General features: G+C 45.0%; 1 protein-coding gene across 2 annotated transcripts; it reads left to right on the top strand.

Annotated features, from left to right (window-relative positions):
- Positions 1 to 6,122: 6,122 nt before the first annotated feature.
- On the top strand, positions 6,123 to 14,629 carry CFAP144 (cilia and flagella associated protein 144; the record flags this gene model as incomplete). 2 transcript variants are annotated; one of them, XM_082832984.1, is made up of 4 exons in its annotated part: positions 6,123 to 6,255; positions 9,005 to 9,064; positions 11,056 to 11,159; positions 14,519 to 14,629. In XM_082832984.1, the coding sequence occupies 4 exons, from the start codon at positions 6,123 to 6,125 to the stop codon at positions 14,627 to 14,629; spliced, it is 408 nt and encodes a 135-aa protein (XP_082689110.1). The 2 variants fall into 2 exon arrangements, with proteins under 2 accessions (XP_082689110.1, XP_082689111.1); XM_082832985.1 differs by lacking the exon at positions 9,005 to 9,064.
- Positions 14,630 to 17,697: the final 3,068 nt, after the last annotated feature.

Below are 17,697 nucleotides of genomic sequence, written 5' to 3'. Positions count from 1 at the left end.
ATATTGTAAAGTTCTGCTCTGAAGCACCCCTACAAGATTCTGTCCAGAAACATGGGAGGGGGTCATGCTGACTATCAGTGCTCTGTGTCATTTTGCTCTCTCCTGCATGCCCCCTACTTCCTGACTTTGTCACCCACTCTGATTACCTCATCTTCATGGACTGATATAAATGATGTGAAAGGGCTTTGGAAAATGTAGTAAGTTAAGTACATGGGGGCACTGACTTTTCCCCACTTTGGTCATTTCTACTTCAGATCCATTCTCTTTGGTCCCAACCCCCAACTCTATCCTAGCCCTTGGATCAATCTCTGCCTACTGAGGGGAAAAACTACATGTTATCCCAAGGAATAAGGACTACTCTTATAGCTCCATTTCTTCTCTTTGCCATTTCCCATAACCACTCTTCAACCTAGAAACTGGGACCATTGTTCTGGTTTGTGGGGCCTTCTTATTGGCTCCAAAGGGAGGAGTATGTATGCTACATAATGGGCATTCCCACATGGGGAGATGTGAGTGGTAGTGTGTGAGCTTCTGCCAGTTTCTCATTTTCACAAGATGACTAATGAGACATATGCCATTTGAAAAAATGACAAGGAAGTTATCTCTAATTTCCCCATCTCAACCCCAGCTTCCACCTCCTCTTTCTGTTCCTTTTGTTCTCATTATCCACTGCCGCTTCCTCCCTTGTCTCCTCAATCTTTTAGCCCTCAGCCTACTCCCCAGCCCCATCCACCTCTTTCAGACTTCAGCCCTACCCATTTCCCTCCTGCCACAGGAAGTGTCATCCCTTCCTGCCACCCTACCTTAATGACATCCATGTCCAGCTCTTTCCCTGTCCCTTCCATACCATCTACTTGTCACCCTGTTCATCCTGCTCCCTTTCCTATTACTCCTTTTTCTGTGCCCCTATCCCCCCTCCTATCCCTTCTTTCTAGTCCCTTGAACTCTGGTCTTCACCTACACTCCAGCCACTCCCAACCAGACCTGTTGATTCACAAGTCTCATTCTGGAGAGATAGTTACTCTACTACTGGGACAGATCTGGTACAATTCAGAATTGCCAGGACTGTGGATTCCCAGAAGCCTTCCCTGGCAGACCTAGAGAATTCAAGATGATGGCCAAGCAACATTCAGCTAGAAGGTAAGCTCAGTTCCTTGCAGGAGTCCTTTTCCATGATGGTGTTTTCAGCCATGAGCAGATCCTAGTTATCTTACTATCTGTATTTTGCCTTCATCCTAATCTTATCAATCCTCTTCAGATGCCAATCGAAATCCTAATAGATATTTTCAGGGAACTCAAAAAGCAATTTATATAGGAAGGCAAAAGGCCAAGAATAGCCAAGAACTGGTAGGAAAAATTTCTGTATGAGATATCATAACCTATTATAATAATTATAGTAATTAATACAGTGTAGTACTGGTCCAAAAATAGACAAATGGCATAGAATAGAGTCCAGAAACAGATTCATACCTACACGAACACTTGATTTAAGACAAAAGTATCACAGAAGAAAAGTGGGGCTAGGACTATCTATTCAATAAATTGATCCTGGGTCAACTGGATACTCTTATGGAAAAAAAACTAAGCTAGTTTCCTACTACACTCAAAAATCAGTTTCAAGTAGAATGTAGATCTAAAGTGAAAAGGTAAAAACATAAATCTTTAAGAATTGCTGGAGTGATACTTGGCTATTGAGCACTTGAGATGTGCTATTAAGTGGATTTTAAACACTTAGTATGAAAAAATAAAATACCTTAATGTCTATATTGAAATGTTGAACTGATAATAATTTGAATATATTGGGTCAAGTAAAACATTTTAAAATTTCATCTGTTTGTTTTTGCTCTTTTAGGTACTAGAACATTTTAAATTGTGACTTGCTTCATGTTATTGGACTGCACTGATCTAGAAGGTAATATAAGAAAATATCTTCAAATATCAAATTAGGAAAAAGTTTCTTAAGTGACATTAAAAAGCACTAATCACAAAGGGAAAGACTGATACATTTGATCACATGTAAATTTTTAAAAGACAGTCTTAGGTGTCTTCTAAGTTATCAAAAAGACAATGTTAAGAGATTAAAAAGGTAAGCCATGCAGTGGGAAAAATAAATTTGTAGCACATGCAACTCTCAAAGGGCTTATATCAATAATATATAAAGAACTCCAACAAGTTGGTAAAAAAAAAAAGACAAACAATCCAAAAGAAAATAGGAAAAGATTTGGAACTGTCATTTCACAAAAGAGGCTTTTCAAATGAACAATAAATATACAAAAAATAAAAGTTGGGGCTTCCCTGGTGGCGCCGTGGTTGGGAGTCTGCCTGCCGATGCAGGGGACATGGGTTCGTGCCCCAGTCCGGGAGGATCCCACGTGCCGTGGAGCGGCTGGGCCCGTGGGCCATGACCGCTGGGCCTGCGGGTCTGGAGCTTGTGCTCCGCAGCAGGAGAGGCCACGACAGTGAGAGAACCACGTACCGCAAAATAATAAATAAATAAATAAATAAAAGTTGGTCAATCTCACCACTCAATAGGAAAATGCAAATTAAACCATAGTGAGATGCCACTACATACCCACCAGAACGGCCATAATTAAAAAGACTGACAATGTCAAGTGTTGGCAAAGATGGGAACAATAAGAGCCCTGGTGGAGTAAATCAGTTCCACTATTTTGTAAAACAACTTGATACCACCTACTAAAACTGAACCATAGGCAGTCCCTACAATCCAGTAATTCCACTTCTAAGTATATATCCAACAAAATGTTTGTATGTGTGCACCAAGAGACATCTACTAAAATGTTCATACAGCATTATTTGTTATAGCTTGTATTGAAAAATCCAATGTTCATCAGTATTTAAATGAATAAATAAATTGCGGTATAATCACAAAAGGGAGCACCACACAGAAATAAAAAGTAATGAAACCATAGCTATCTACATGCAACAGCAATGATGAATTTCACAAACATAATGTTGACCAAAAGAAGCCAGACACAAAGCATGCATACCATATGATTCCATTTATAGAAAGTGAAAAAACAGCGAAAGTAATCTATAGTGTTAGAAGTCAGGACAGTGGTTACCTTTGAGGAGAAAAAAAGACAGTGTTTGGGAAGGGGCATGAGAGAGGCTTCTGGGGTGCTGTCAATATCGATTTCTTGGCTTGTGTGATGGTGACAAATGATTTAACACTTTGTGGTAAATCAGTGTGAGCTATATGTTTTGGAGAAGAACACTTTTCTACGTCTATTTGTGATATTTCACAAGAAAAAGGTTTTGTTTTATATTGTTTTTTAAATGTGAGTGCTTATCAAGAATTCCTAACTTGGAAATCTGAGTTCTGACAATTTGTGGTGCCAGGAGGGAAATGCAAGGATCTCTCATAACCCAGAAGCTCTCCACTTTTACTTTCCTCCCCATCTGCCAGCTGTATAGAGGGGATAATACGGCTTTTCTCTTTTATGTGTTAATATGGTGATATTCAAAATATGGTGAGTATTTCCAAATATTGAACCAACTTTGCATCTCTGAAAAATCTCATTTGGTCATGATGTATTATTATTTTTATATGTTACTGGATATTATTTTCTAATACTTGGTTAAGAATTTTTGCATCTATATTCATAAGGTATATTTATCCTTAGCTGTCCTTTTTGTAATAACTTGTCTGGTTTTAGTATCAATGTAATGCTCACCTTGTAAAATGAGTTGGGAATTGTTCCCTCAACCTCTGTTTTCCGAGAGGGTGTGTGTAGTATTGGTATTTTCTTCAATTTGTGTTTGACAGATTAATCAGAAAAACCATCTGGCCCTGGAAGGTATATTGCAGGAAGTTTTTCAACTACAAATTCAATTTTTAAATACATATAAAGTTATGCATATTCTCTCTCTCTCTTTCTCTCTCTCTTTTCTGTTCTGGAAATTTATATCTTCACAAAAGTTATCCATTTCATCTAAGTTGTCAAATTTATTGACAAAATTCTTTATGATATTTCCTTTCTCTCCAATTAATGTCTGTAGGATGTGTAGTGATGTCCCACTTTTATTCATTATGTAGATCATTTGTGTCTTCTTTCTTTCTCTTAATTAGTTTATCTGTATTGTTGAATTTTCTACAAACTAGCTTTTGATTTTATTGGTTTTATCTATTGAGTACTTGTTTTCCATATTATTCATTTCCACTCTTTATTATTTCTTTAATTCTACTTATTTTTTATTAAAATTTGCTCTTCTTTTCCCACCTTCCAAGGTATAAGCCTAATCCATCAATATTGTACTTTGGTTCTTTCCTGGTACCAGCAATTAAAGCTATAAATTCCCCTCTAAGCACTGGTTTACATATATTCTAAAAGTCTTAATAGTTGTGTGTTTATTTTTTATCAGTTCAAAATATTTTCTAATTTATCATGATTTTCTTTGATTCAAGACATTTAGGAATGTGTTGTATAATTTACAAGTAATTTGAATTTTCTAACTATCTTTTGGTAATTGACCTCTAAATTAAATTTGTTGTGGTCAGAGTACATATTTGTATGATTCATTCCTTTTAAATTTACTGAAACTTGTTTTCTGGCATAACATATGGTCTATATTGGTTAGTAGTCTACATGCAATTTAAAAGAATGCATAGCCTTGATATCAATGGGTCAATGTGCTCTAATTGTCAATTAGTTCAAATGATTGGTAGTGTTTTCAAGTCTTCTATATACTCACAGATTTTCTGTTTACTTGCTTTATCAATTACTAAGATAGAAATGTTGGCAGTTCTACAATTTTTGCTTTATGTGTTTTGTTTTGTTTTTTAATTTTTTTTTTTTTTTTTTTTTTTTTTGCTGCCTTGGGTCTTCGTTGCCACATGCAGGCTTTCTCTAGTTGAGGCGAGCAGGGGCTATTCTTCATTGCGGTGCACAGACTTCTCATTGCGGTGGCTTCTCTTGTTGTGGAGCATGGGCTCTAGGCGTGTGGGCTTCAGTAGTTGTGGCACGTGGGCTCAGTAGTTGTGGCTTGCAGGCTCTAGAGCGCAGGCTCAGTAGTGGTGGCTGCCAAGGGCTAGGGATAGGAGGCAATGGGGAGCTGTTTAATGCATATAAAAACTTTCTGGAGATTGGTTTCACACAATGTGACTATACACTACTGAACTACAATATTTAAAAATGGTTCAGGGCTTCCCTGGTGGCACAGTGGTTGAGAGTCCGCCTGCCGATGCAGGGGACACGGGTTCGTGCCCCGGTCCAGGAAGATCCCACATGCCGTGGAGTGGCTAGGCCCGTGAGCCATGGCCGCTGAGCCTGTGCGTCTGGAGCCTGTGCTCCGCAATGGGAGAGGACACAACGGTGAGAGGCCCGCGTACCGAAAAAAAAAAAAAAAAGTTCAGAAGGTAAATTTTATGTGTGTTTACCACAATTTAAAAAATTTAAATAAATAAACTGTAAAGTCCCTAAGGTACTTTTAGGGTTAGGAAAGGGTTATTCTGTCTATATTATCACACGGCTGATATGGGCCAGAATGTCTTCTCAGATAGGAAACCTCCACTGTTTGTGAGACAGACATAGAGGGTCTCAGTTCTGGGCATCTGCTTTAAAGTGGGAGAGGATGGGACTTCCCTGGTGGTCCAGTGGTTAAGACTCCAGCTTCCAATGAAGGGGGCACAGGTTCAATCCCTGGTTGTGCAACTAAGATCCCACATGCCACAGCGCCTCCAAAACAAAAACAGAAAACAAACAAACAAAACACAAGTGGGAGAGGTTTCTGACTACTTCCAAAATCTTTTTTAGGAAATGACTGGCCAAGGTGAGGTCCAGTCCTAAACTCGTTACCTCTCGGGTCTATCACTTCACGGCCAGTCGTTTTCTGGAGGTGTCCAGCCGCGATTCTGTAACCAGACTAGGTCCTGAGAAGCTGGGAAGGTGAGTTGAGCAGCCAAAGGGGCGGGCCGCGCGTTATAAGATTTGGGGAGGAGGGGGGTGGACGGGCAGGAATGAGATCCAAGGGAGGAGGGTGAGCTAGCATGTGTTGCCTGGAGACGGCTTGGGACTCTGTTGCCTGGAGACCTGGCAGCCGGTGAGCGTCCAAAGGGCGGTGAGAGGGGTTAGGTACTGACCAGACACAACAGAGCCAAGGCCATGGCTGGACACCAGAAGGAGAAGGCGATCGCAGATGAGGTCCACCAGAACCAGATCCTGCGGGAATTGTACCTCAAAGAGTTACGAACCCAGAAACTCCACACGCAGTATCATGTGAATCCACTCCGCAAGGGTGAGGGGAGCTGCGGGATGGAGGAAGGGAAAGGGGGCGCCCCCAGGAAGGAGCCGGCAGAGGTGCGGGCGGGGTGCTGGGTGGAGCACAGTAGGAGACGCCTCCTGTGACCTCTCATCCCTTCATAGCCTTCAGGAACTATGACTTTGGGGTTGGAGAGGGGTCTCACCCCCCATCACATCGAAAGTATTAGGTACATTAAAATGCATCCAGGTCCTGATTAAATAACACTTTATTGTAAAAAATTTGAAAGGCTTTTTATAAATTGCTTTTAAAATATTTTGCAGTTTTATGTTTTCTTTTGCATGTGTTTTGGTTTGCTGCTATTAAAGGATTTCTTTCCGTCTTCTAACATTGTCTTAAGACCTTCAGAAAGTTCAAGGGGAGCAGACTCAGGGTCCAATGTGCCCCCTGATAAAATGGCCGCACCCCCACTCCTCACTTTGCACATTCCTGGGCCGGTTTCATCTGGTCCTGTAACATCAGCTCCCCGTAAATGCTACCGAGTCTCAAATGGAGCCCCAGACCCACGTCCCCATCCACCTCCCGGCTCCCTTCCCCAGGACATCCCTTAGGCACCTCAGACGCACTGGTTCAGAAAACCGGGCTCGTCCCGCACCCCTCCCCCACCTGCAGCTACTCCAGAATGTTTGGTTTTAGCCAAAGGCACCACAGCCCTTCTCTCTCCCAAGTTAGAAGCTTGGGAGTCATCCCCAGTCTCTCTCTCCCTCCCTCCACACAGCTGAGTAAGCACTGTCCTGTTTGTTCCTTATCCTTTCTCTCACATGATGGTTCCCATGTTCCCGTCTCAGTGGGAAACACCATCATGCATGGCGCGGTCTCTCTGCCTCATCTCATTTGTCTCCGCTCTCTCTCCATCCTCACTCCCAGGCCCTCATCAGTCCTGCCTGCATTGGTCTGATGGGCTCTTAACTCTCTCTTTCCCTCCAGGCCCAGCTCTCCAACCCTCCCCTACACCACTGCTGGCGAAAGCTGTGCTAGAGGGGATTTGATCATCCAGTCCCTCTGTAAAATCCTCAGTGGTCCCACAGATTCTGAGCTAAGGTTTAACCTGATCCGTACCTAAGGCCCCCGTGGATCTAGCTCTGCTGCCCACCCAGCTTCATCCTGACTCCCCTCCCAACCCGCACACTGTTCCTTTAATAAAAATGTTAGTGCCTGGTCTGCACCAGCCACAGCCTTTCTATCCCACCATATTTAGATGCATGGATTTCCTAAATCATCTTCAGTTTCATAAATATTGTTCCTTCTTTCCAAACTTCTCCCCCAGTCCTGGGCCTGATTAACTGTAGTCCACTGCAGCCCAGCTTTGTAAAGAAAATGTAATGTCATTTCTAAAAATAGAATTTGCATATAGTTAAGGTGTACCACGTGATGTTTAGATATACATATACGTATACACAGTGAAGTGATGAGGACAGCTATATCCACCTTCTCACACACTTACCTTTGTGGGGGGGCGGGGTGAGAGTACAGAAAATGTACGTCTTCATGTAGCTTATAACTAACCTGGTTTTCCTCTGGAGCCGCCAGCTACTAATTCCAAGAAAACCACTTAACGTCCAATTCTGTTTAAACTTGGTCTATTTCAACAATTTAAATAATCCCTTCAAGCGGCATCCAGGCTTCCTAGGAAAAGCGCTTGGGCTCCCAGCTCATGGTCCTTGGGCACAGGATTAATATGATCCACTGGGATTAAGTGAGGAAATATTAGAATTTGTATCTATGTTTACACTTATGTATAAAGAAAGAAATGATGCTTTGTCAATATATGACAATAGTGCATAGAGACTATATAAATATTCATATGCGGAAGTTTTTTTACTGGTAGGAGTTTGAGATAAAACACTTGGAGATCACTGGTTCCTTCTGGCCTCTGCTCATCTACTACTACTCTCCTCCTAGCTCCTTCCACTAGAGTCACTCTGCCTCTCGATGTTTCTCTCGAGTTAGAGTTAATTCTCTAACTCACCAACCTCACTCTTGGATCCCTCCCACATATCCTCACACAGCAAATTTATTCAGGACTCTGCTCTAAGGTATGTCCTTAGAGACATATCACCCACGCTACACCCCACCATCAACATGGGTTTACCCATGTAACCTGCTTTACGTTGTGCATCCCATTTATATTTGCTTGATATTATATATCTGTTTATTGAGTATCACCACAAATAGAGTGGAAGCCCAGGGAGTACGGGGATCTCCTCTTTCTTGTTTGCAGCCCTATCTCCAGTGCACCAGTAATTACGGGCTGAATAGATGTCCGTGGATCCTACACCTCTGTTATCGCATGGGCTGCTGGGTATATATCACTATCTCTGGCTGCCCGGTATGTCTGCATCCCCATAGACCAGTCTGTCCCTGAGAACATTCTGTGATGATGAGAATGTTCTCTATCTGTGCTGCCCTAAATGGTAGCCAGTAGCCACATGTGGCTGTTGATCATTTGAAATCCAGCTGATGGGACTGAGGAATGAATTTTCAATTGTATTAAATTTAAATTATTCAAATTCAAGTCACCGCATGTGGCTGGTGGCCACCATACAGCACAGTGCCTCTCAGATTGTGAGGTCCCCGAAGGTCTTAATGCCCTAGTGCCCAGCACAATACCTGACACATGACAGACACTCAGAAAGTGCTGACTGGGTGTCTGGCCTAGGGTGGGTCTCAGAGAGGCCAGGAAGATCGTTTTTTAACTTGAATCTGTGATGCTGTTTTTCTCTAGTTCACACAATCGCCAGAAAGCCCATGTCTTGGCATGATAACCTGGAGGAACCTGCAGATGGTGAGTCTGGGGTCTGAGAATACCGTTGAGATAGAGCATGGAGAGGCAGCCGGCTGGGAGTCTCTCAGGGCAGTGGTTTTGAGGGGCAGGCCTCAGTCCTCTGTTTGATCGTCTGAAAACGGGCTCATACTGACAAAGCTCACAAGAGACTGACACATTCAAATAAACAGCCAGTTTATTAACTGTGAAGCCAAAAACATGTTCCTAATGGCCCTGACGTTACGGTCATTCATCCATCCAATACTTAGCTGTTACAGGCACAGGTTCTGGAGTCCTACTAACTGAGTTTAAATCCTGGTTCTGCCACTCGTTAGCTGTGTGACTTCGAGCAAGTTTTTTAACCCCTCTGAGCCTATCTGTTGGGGACATTGTGAAGATTAAACAAAATAACCCAAGTGCTTAGAACAGTGTCTGGTACACTGGTGATCAGGACATGTTATTATTTTCATTATTACCAGGTGATAGTCACTAGGATGGGGCTGGGGATCTCATACCATAGTCAAGGAGACAGACTAGTAAATACACAGGTAAACAGAGAACAAGATTGGGATGGCAGCAGCATAGAAAACAGGTGCCCACCTCAGGCAGTGGAGTTCTGGGAAGTCTTCTTGGAGGAGGATAAGAGGGTGAGGTGGAGTATGTCAGGGTGAGAAGAATGTGGAAGGACATTCCAGGTATATGGAAAAGCACAGAAATGAGATAACAGCATGGCCCACAGACTGTGAGGAGTTTGGCATGGCTGGGATGTACGGGTGAGCAGGGGCCACGTTTGGGAATGCGGGAAGAGAGATACTTGATGGGAAGCCTAATCCTTCTGGCAAGCTCTACTCCTTCCCCTCTACCTTCTTAGAGTGGAGTTTGATAGAGGATAGATGTGTGATTTTTGTAGAAGAACAGGGTGGGAAGTGAGGGGTGGGAAGGAGGAGTGAGGATCTCATAGCATCACAGAGAGAGACAAGTAAATAGACTAATAGAGGACAATCCAAGAAAGTAAGGTTGTTATCTGCAGTGGAGACATCAGCCTGGCTAGCATGAAGGATAGGAGCTGGGGACTTGCAGCAATAAGGGAAATAACAGGTGGTGAGGGGCTCAAACACCAGGCAGGAGTTCATTACTAGCTGCCTTGTATTCAGGATAAGCTCGGCCCGAGGCCAGGTCCTGTATTCACAGTCCTTCATTTACTTCTCAGACATCTTGCTGAGGCAGATATTTTCCTCCCATTTTGCGGATGAACAAAGTGAGGCCCAGAGAATTAAACCACCTGTCAAGCTAGTAGTGGAAGGGCCACGAATGCCCAACTACCAAGCCAGCTTCTTCCCCTTGTCAGACTGCCTCTCTCAAATTGAGACTGGATAGGGTAGATTGCAAATGAAATGTGTCTAAGTCCTTAAGCCGTGGAGTTACAGATATACCTGGTGTTGACAGCCATGCTGATTTCAATCCAGAAGGATCTGACCTCACCTGGTACAGCCCAGCTCCTCACTCTCTCTGCTGCAGCTACATCGCCCAAACTCGCTCATGCCCCAGGACATTTGTTCTTGCTGCCTGTGGCGTGCTTTTCCTCTGCCTCTGTCAGGGCTGGCTCCTGCGAGCCTTCCTACTGAGTAGCCAGCCCTGCCCCGACATGCCCCTTTGCCAGCTCCCTTCTTCAGAGTTTGCATCACTGTCTGCCACCATTGGGTTTGTTTTTATAGGTGTCTATTGTGTCCCCTGTCCCCTCACCTAGACTACCTCTCCAGGAGACCAGGGACCATGTCTATCTCACTCTGCTCTACCTCCAGGGCCCAAACAGTGCCTGGCACAGAGTTTGTGCTCAACAGATGTTTGTTGAGAGATGAGTGGAGGAACCAGATACCTGTGTCGCGAGGCCTAGGCAAGCGTCTGAGGCAGATGCTCTGCCTCTAAGAAAGGATGTGTCAGAGTCAAGGGCACAGGATCTCTCGTTTGGTCCCAAAGCCTGACGCCTTCATAACTCATGCCTCGTCTCCCAGCCAGGTTCCTAAATCTTATCCACCATGCTGCCCAGGGACCAAGGAGGAAATACCCCGAGGCACAGACTGAAAGTCAAGAGATTGGATGGGACTCAGAGCCATTGGTAAGTGTGTCTCCTTCACTTGGAAGGTCAGAGGTAATCCAGTGGTGGCTCAGAGAACAGAGTATGGAGCTGACTGCCTGGGCTTTGACCTCTGACTACCACGTACTAGCTATGTGACCCTGGTAAGGGACTAAGCTCTTTTGTGACTAAGTTTCCTCCTAGTACAGTGGAGATATTACAGCACTTATCTCATAAGATTGCTCCGAGGCTTAAATGGGGTGGTGTTTGTAAGGTGCTTAGAACAGTGCGTGGCATGTAGTGAATGCTGGTAAGTGTGGATTAAGCAAAGCTTTTGCTGATGACAGACAGCCTGAGTTTGCTCTCCCAGGTGTTAGTAGAGTGATCTCGGGCATACCACCTACATCTCTAAATTCTGTCCCTTTCTCTGGAAAATGCAAATGCCCGTAACATATTTACCTCGTTGATTGGAGCAATCAATCCTAGGTGCAAGGAGCCTGGCCAACGCAGTCTGTAGCACATGATCTCCCTAAATGATATAGGGCTTCTGTTCCTGAGGAAAAAATGCAGGGTTTTGTTTTCGTTTTTCTGTTTTTGTTTTTTTGCGGTACGCAGGCCTCTCACCGTTTTGGCCTCTCCCGTTGCGGAGCACAGGCTCCGGACGCACAGGCTCAGTGGCCATGGCTCACAGGCCCAGCTGCTCCGCGGCATGTGGGATCCTCCCGGACCGGGACATGAACCCATGACCCCTGCATCGACAGGCGGACTCTCAACCACTGCGCCACCAGGGAAGCCCAAATGCAGGGTTTTGAATAGACAACTTGAAGAGCTTCCTGCTACACTTGTCGTTCAACTCTGATTATGTCTTTCCTCATACAGAAGGTTTTAATTTTTAAGTAGTCAAATGTGCCAATTGTTTCCATTTTGACTTCTGGGTTTTGTACCTTACGTAGGAAAACTTCAAAAACCAGAGTTACGAAACATCTAACTTTGCTCTGTATTTCCCCCTAAGTTGTTATTACTGTTGTTGTTGTTAAGATTTGGCTATGAGCCCATCTGTTTCTTTTGTGGAAGATGTGAGGCTGGAGACACTGTTCCTCGGCTGTGTCAGAATTTCCTTCATTACCTCAAAGGCACCAAGACCTCCACACCCTGTCTTTATATTTGCTGCCCTGCCGATGCCTCCTGGCCCCCAGCCCTCACTCCTTGAGAAGTCCCACTCACCCTACATGAAATCCAGGAGTCACCTCTTCCCTAAAGCCCATTAAGACACTTCTGTCCCCCACTCCCCCTGGGCTTCTTGAGCACCATGTACTCCTGAAGAGCTGCAGCTCAGTATCAGTGCATCAATGTAACCTGGTGACCCTGGAGCCAGACAGCCTGCGTTCAAATCCCAGCTCCAATGTTCTCTAGCTCTGTGAACTGCACCTCTCTTAACTTCCATTCATCTGCCTTAACATGGGGATAATAGTGTCAACACTTGAAGGTTTGTTGTGTGGATGAACTGAGACATATATAAACTGCTTAATGGTACCTAGCACACAGCATGTGCTCAGTAAATGCGGGCTACTGTGATGTTGAGGGGGAAGAATAGACAAGACGGCACGGGGCCCAACTGAGGACCAACTCAGTGCTTCTCCTGGCCTGGTGGCTTAATCCCTGTTGTCTTTATCTGGTGAATAATTTTCTAGTGTGCTCCCTTCCCAAGAACTCCCCACACCCTGTAGTCCTCATATTTCTACAGGCACCTGTCTTTCTCACCCATTTATTTTTTATTTTTTTGTGGTTTGCGGGCTTCTCACTGTTGTGGCCTCTCCCGTTGCGGAGCACAGGCTCCGGACGCGCAGGCTCAGCGGCCATGGCTCACGGGCCCAGCCGCTCCACGGCATGTGGGATCCTCCCAGACCGGGGCATGAACCCATGTCCCCTGCGTCGGCAGGCGGACTCAACCACTGCGCCACCAGGGAAGCCCTTTCTCACCCATTTATACAACTCCAGTCTGGGCATGGCTCTGCAACCCCTGGTCCTGCGCAGGGCTACTGCATGGAGATTGGAATAAACGGCTCAGTGAGCCGGGTTTTACCAGTGAAGAGCGCAAATAGCTGCTCATTTGTGACAGCCCCTCTTCAGATATGGGGCATCGCGTTGGAGGGAGGAGACTGTGCAAGACAGGGAGAGGCTTCCAGCAGGAGCCCTCATCTCTTACCCAAGAACTGAGTCCAGAGGGAGAGGCGCTGTTGGGCAGCTGGGGAAGAGATAAACGCTCAAAGGGTAAAGGAGGAGGATGGGAGGCGGGGCCACATAATTTACAGTGAATAAGGGAATGGAGAAGGGGCCTGTGAACGAAGGAAGGCGGAGTGAAGAAAAAATCCTCCAAGTTAGATAACTAAGCAATGTAGAAAACTATCACAAAGCACAAGTCGTTTAACTCATTACTCTTCATTTTCTTAAAGAGAAAAGGCCTGGCTCCCATGGGTACAAAGTGTATGGGTAGAAGTGTTGCATCTCTGACCAGCACATCTCAGGGCAGGCCCTACCAGCCATGATAGGAAGGAGAAATGAGACTGGCTTGGCCTGCCCTGCCCTGCGAGGGCCCCCAGATCACTAGTCACTGTGGGGTTTCAGAGGGTCTGGAAATACACCACACCTGTTCATTTTAAACCTGGGGACAATGCCATCAGATGGCACTGGTGGCAAAGTAAGAAAGCGTACCCAGAAAAGTTAGATCCAGGGGTCATGCAACCATAAAAGGTAATTAAGCTTTCAGAATGATGTGTTTGGGGGCGGAAGAGGTTTGATCAGCCCCAACTTAACACAGGGCTCCTGCCCCCAGCGGCACCTCGCCCTGCACAGGCAGAGAACTCCAACCCCAGTACTGGGACTCTGGGGAAGCCACACTCAGTGAGTAGCGCTCAGCCTCTGGTCTCCTGGTAACATTTGATGAAAGTATAACCTTTTAGTTAAGGGCACAGTGTAGCTTCCGTGAGATTTGTGTGTCCCAGGGCTCACTCTTACTCAGTTCTCTGTGTAACTACTTCAACAACATCCAATCTTTCATTCAGCAAATATGTCTTGAGTCCCCTGTGTGTGCTGGGTACTGTTCCAGGTGCTGGGATACAGATGCAGCACCTCCCCTCATGGAGCATCCATGCCAGTGGGGGGAAGAGTCCACAGGCCTCCACCGTAGGCAGCGGTAAAGGGCAGTGCAGCAACTCTGCACAGTTGAGATTCTCATGCAACCCTGCAAGTCTTTTGGTGGAAATGTTGTCTTTATTTCACAAACAGGGTTTAGCAAGGAAAAGCACCAGAGGCTGCACATCAGGAGACTGAGGCCTGATTCAAGTCCAGGTCTTCCTCCTTCCCCACTGGCTTCTTTCTGATGTCTGCATTCCCCTCTCTAGGTCAACCCACAACGCGATGACCGCAGGCTGAACCACTTCAGGGTCTACAAAGACATCACTCTATACAAGGCTAAAATGTGGAGCTTGGGAGAAGATGGTCACCACAAGTAGTATTCCCGCAGTGCTGTCAATCACTGTCGTTAATGCCCAGAGTGTGTGCTTCCCAGGTTAAAAAAAAAGGCACTTTAAAGCCTAGGTCTGACTTTTACTGTCCTGAGTCTCACATTTCTCCCTTCTGGTTCATATCCTTAATTTAATAAACTAGGGGGAGAATTCCAGTTAAAGATGGCAAACTAAAGGCCTACAATATCTCCTCTGCCTTCCAGACCCCAGTAATAAATGGAGTTTTTAAAAGGTATGAACCCACAACAGAGAAAATGAGAGAGAAACCTTAGCAGCCAAGAAGACTGAAGCCATGTTTAAAAGACGGAAAGCTGATGGAAGAGGGTGGAGGAGACCACAAAATGCGAGCGGGACACCTCTGAGCACAGAGCTCCGCCCCCCAGAACTCTGGGGAGGTCAGGACTCTGGACAGAGTGGGGTGTGTGGGAGGGAACTGAAATGGCCACTGGGAGGGGGTCTGCAGGGAGTCTCGTCCACACACCCCAGCACCAGGCGTGTAATGGCTCCCACGTTGGAGGTTTACTCTTGAAGAAATGGGCAAAGCCCAGGGCTCAGGGACACTAAGTAAGACGTGGGGTCAGAGTGAGGTGTAAGGCTGAAGACAATGACCATCTGTGAAAAGGAGGTTGAACCTCTCACTCGCACATGCTGCATTTTTACCCCGGGTTTGAAGCTAGAGGGCTCCTTTCTGAAAAAATGAAACAGCTCTAAAGAAAAGACCCCCCCACACACACACACACGATACCATTTGAAGGTCCTGGGAAACAAGAACCGGGGAACGTCCAAGCAGGTGAACACACGGAGGTGCTGGGAGAGTCACTCGCCCAGGGAGGGCACGGACGCTCTGTGCACTGCCCCCCACCCTGCCCCCAAATCCCTTGCTCTCTGTATCTCTTCCATCTGGCTCTTCCTGACTTATGCCTTGAAGGGTGAAGCCATATATTGCTGCGGTCACTCCTGCTTTTGTATCGTGCCAAGACTGAATGGAAGCTCCAATGCTGAGTGGCCTCACCCTGACAGCCATTTTCATACAAGGCTGGACTAGACCAATTATTAGTGACTACATGGGAATCTAGAAGGGGGCCAGTATCTCGTAACTGTTACAAACTTTTTGCTCTAAGGAATCCATGGTCAATGACCAAAGGGTGACCTGTGATATCACAGAAAGAGATTTGGTCTTTTCCTGGTTCCTGACGCAGAGCTCCTAAATCCTTTGTAATTTCCTAAAGGATAGGGGTGGTAGGAAGGTCTTTTGTTCTAATGAGGTGACTCTTAGCAGCCTCTAGACAGCTTCAGCATGGGGGCTGCTCCCCAGGAAGACCAAGCCTTGGTTAGAAACTTGCAACTTTCAGCCCCACCACCCAACCTCTGGGGAGGGAGGAGGAGCTCAAGATTGAATTAATCACCAATGGCCCATGATTTCATCAATCACGCCCACATAGTGAAACCTCCAAAGACCCCTAGACTGCAGGGTTTGGAGAGCTTCCGGGTGGGTGAACACATCATGGTGCTGGGGGGGGTGGCAGTGTTTTAACTATCAGGATTTGTGGCTTGAGTGTGCCTGGCATTCGGATGCACCTGGTCTTCCTTTAAGGTAGTGTTGATTATTGCTAGATTACTGGATTTTCTTGAGTGGTCATTAGCTTACAACAGTCTCCTGAATGTCTTTAAAATTCCCTGTCTTTAATCCCCTAGCGGGATTTCTAAACGAATTATCCTACTCTATCCCTATCAGATTCACCTCCAACATTTTATCATTTGTACTTTCAATGCCACAAAATATCTCCAAGAGTCCCTTTAATGGGAAGTTTTCTGCCAGTGTCACTTCCTCTGGGACATCATCATCCTTTCCATCATTTTCCTCATTCTGTTAAGTTCACATTCACTATTTCTCTCGCTGCATCTCTATCTAGTCTCTACAACAGCAGCCTTGTCTCCATTCCCTCATCACCTGTCTCTCCTATAACTCCATTTGCATTCTATTCCATTTTACTTCCAACCTTACCACTTTTCATTTCTTTGCTGCACTTTCATCTGTTGGTCAATTCCCTCTTTCAATGACTTACTTTTGTAAAACGCCACGTGGGTTTATCGCTGGAGATGAGACAACACAACTGCACTCCTTGCCACCTGTGCATGAACTAAATAACAGGTGTGCAGTGGCCAATCACCCACATACTTCAAAAGCAGTGGTATTTGGCCACTATTCATTGTTTCTTTTATGCAGTGGTTTATGAACTGAAGAGCCAGCAGCAAAGTTTCTACTTTCTGCAATTACTTGGTTAACAATACTTTGGTAACTGAAACATGAACAGTCTTGTCGAGGGACACAGCTGCTATAACGGCACCTTGATAGCTGAAGTCCACGTATATTGGAACAAAGCAAAGCAAGAACAGCCTGGACTCGGTAGTGGGAACTGCTGGCTCCTACTTATCTTTCAATGCATGGAATTGCATTTTAAAGCAGTATGAGGGCTAATGCTGAGTTCTATAAAGTATACCTCTGAAATTAAGGAAAGTGATTCCATTTGCTATAAAGAAAAAAAAAAGGAAAGAAGGTACATTGTTTTCAAAACCTTTAGAAGTACTCAAATCAGTAATTTACTTTTGTCCCTACTAGCGTGAACTCTGGCAATCTGTGTTCACCTTTCTTAAAGCTCTCAATATGTTCCACATATAATTCAAAGTCTCTGAGCTGAGGCTCCTTATTGAAATTACTATACGTTACCCCATTCACTGCCATTGTACAGACTGTCAAAATAGGTCAGGGTTAAACATGGTGGTCTTCTGAGAACATGACTTGTTTGCTTGGAATTTTGCTCATTGAAATTAGTTTACAAAAACTAAATTCATTCTTTTTGTTCTAGAAACTCAACATCATAGGAAACCAGAGAGATCCTTTTTTAAGTCCCAATGATGCTATAAGGAAACAATGTGAAAATCAGTTGTTTTTTCTGCCTAAGCATATAGAGTTCTCAGATATCTGTAGCCTCCTTAAAGTATGGCTTCTGAACTGGAATAGAGAGAGGAGGGCAGGGAAGCTGTCTTCCTTTCCC

Source organism: Leucopleurus acutus (assembly GCF_964270905.1).
Source record: "Leucopleurus acutus genome assembly, chromosome: 2".
NCBI classification, from domain to species: domain Eukaryota; kingdom Metazoa; phylum Chordata; class Mammalia; order Artiodactyla; family Delphinidae; genus Leucopleurus; species Leucopleurus acutus.
Note: the sequence above shows the minus strand (reverse complement) of the source record. Positions and strands in the feature narration are given on the sequence as shown.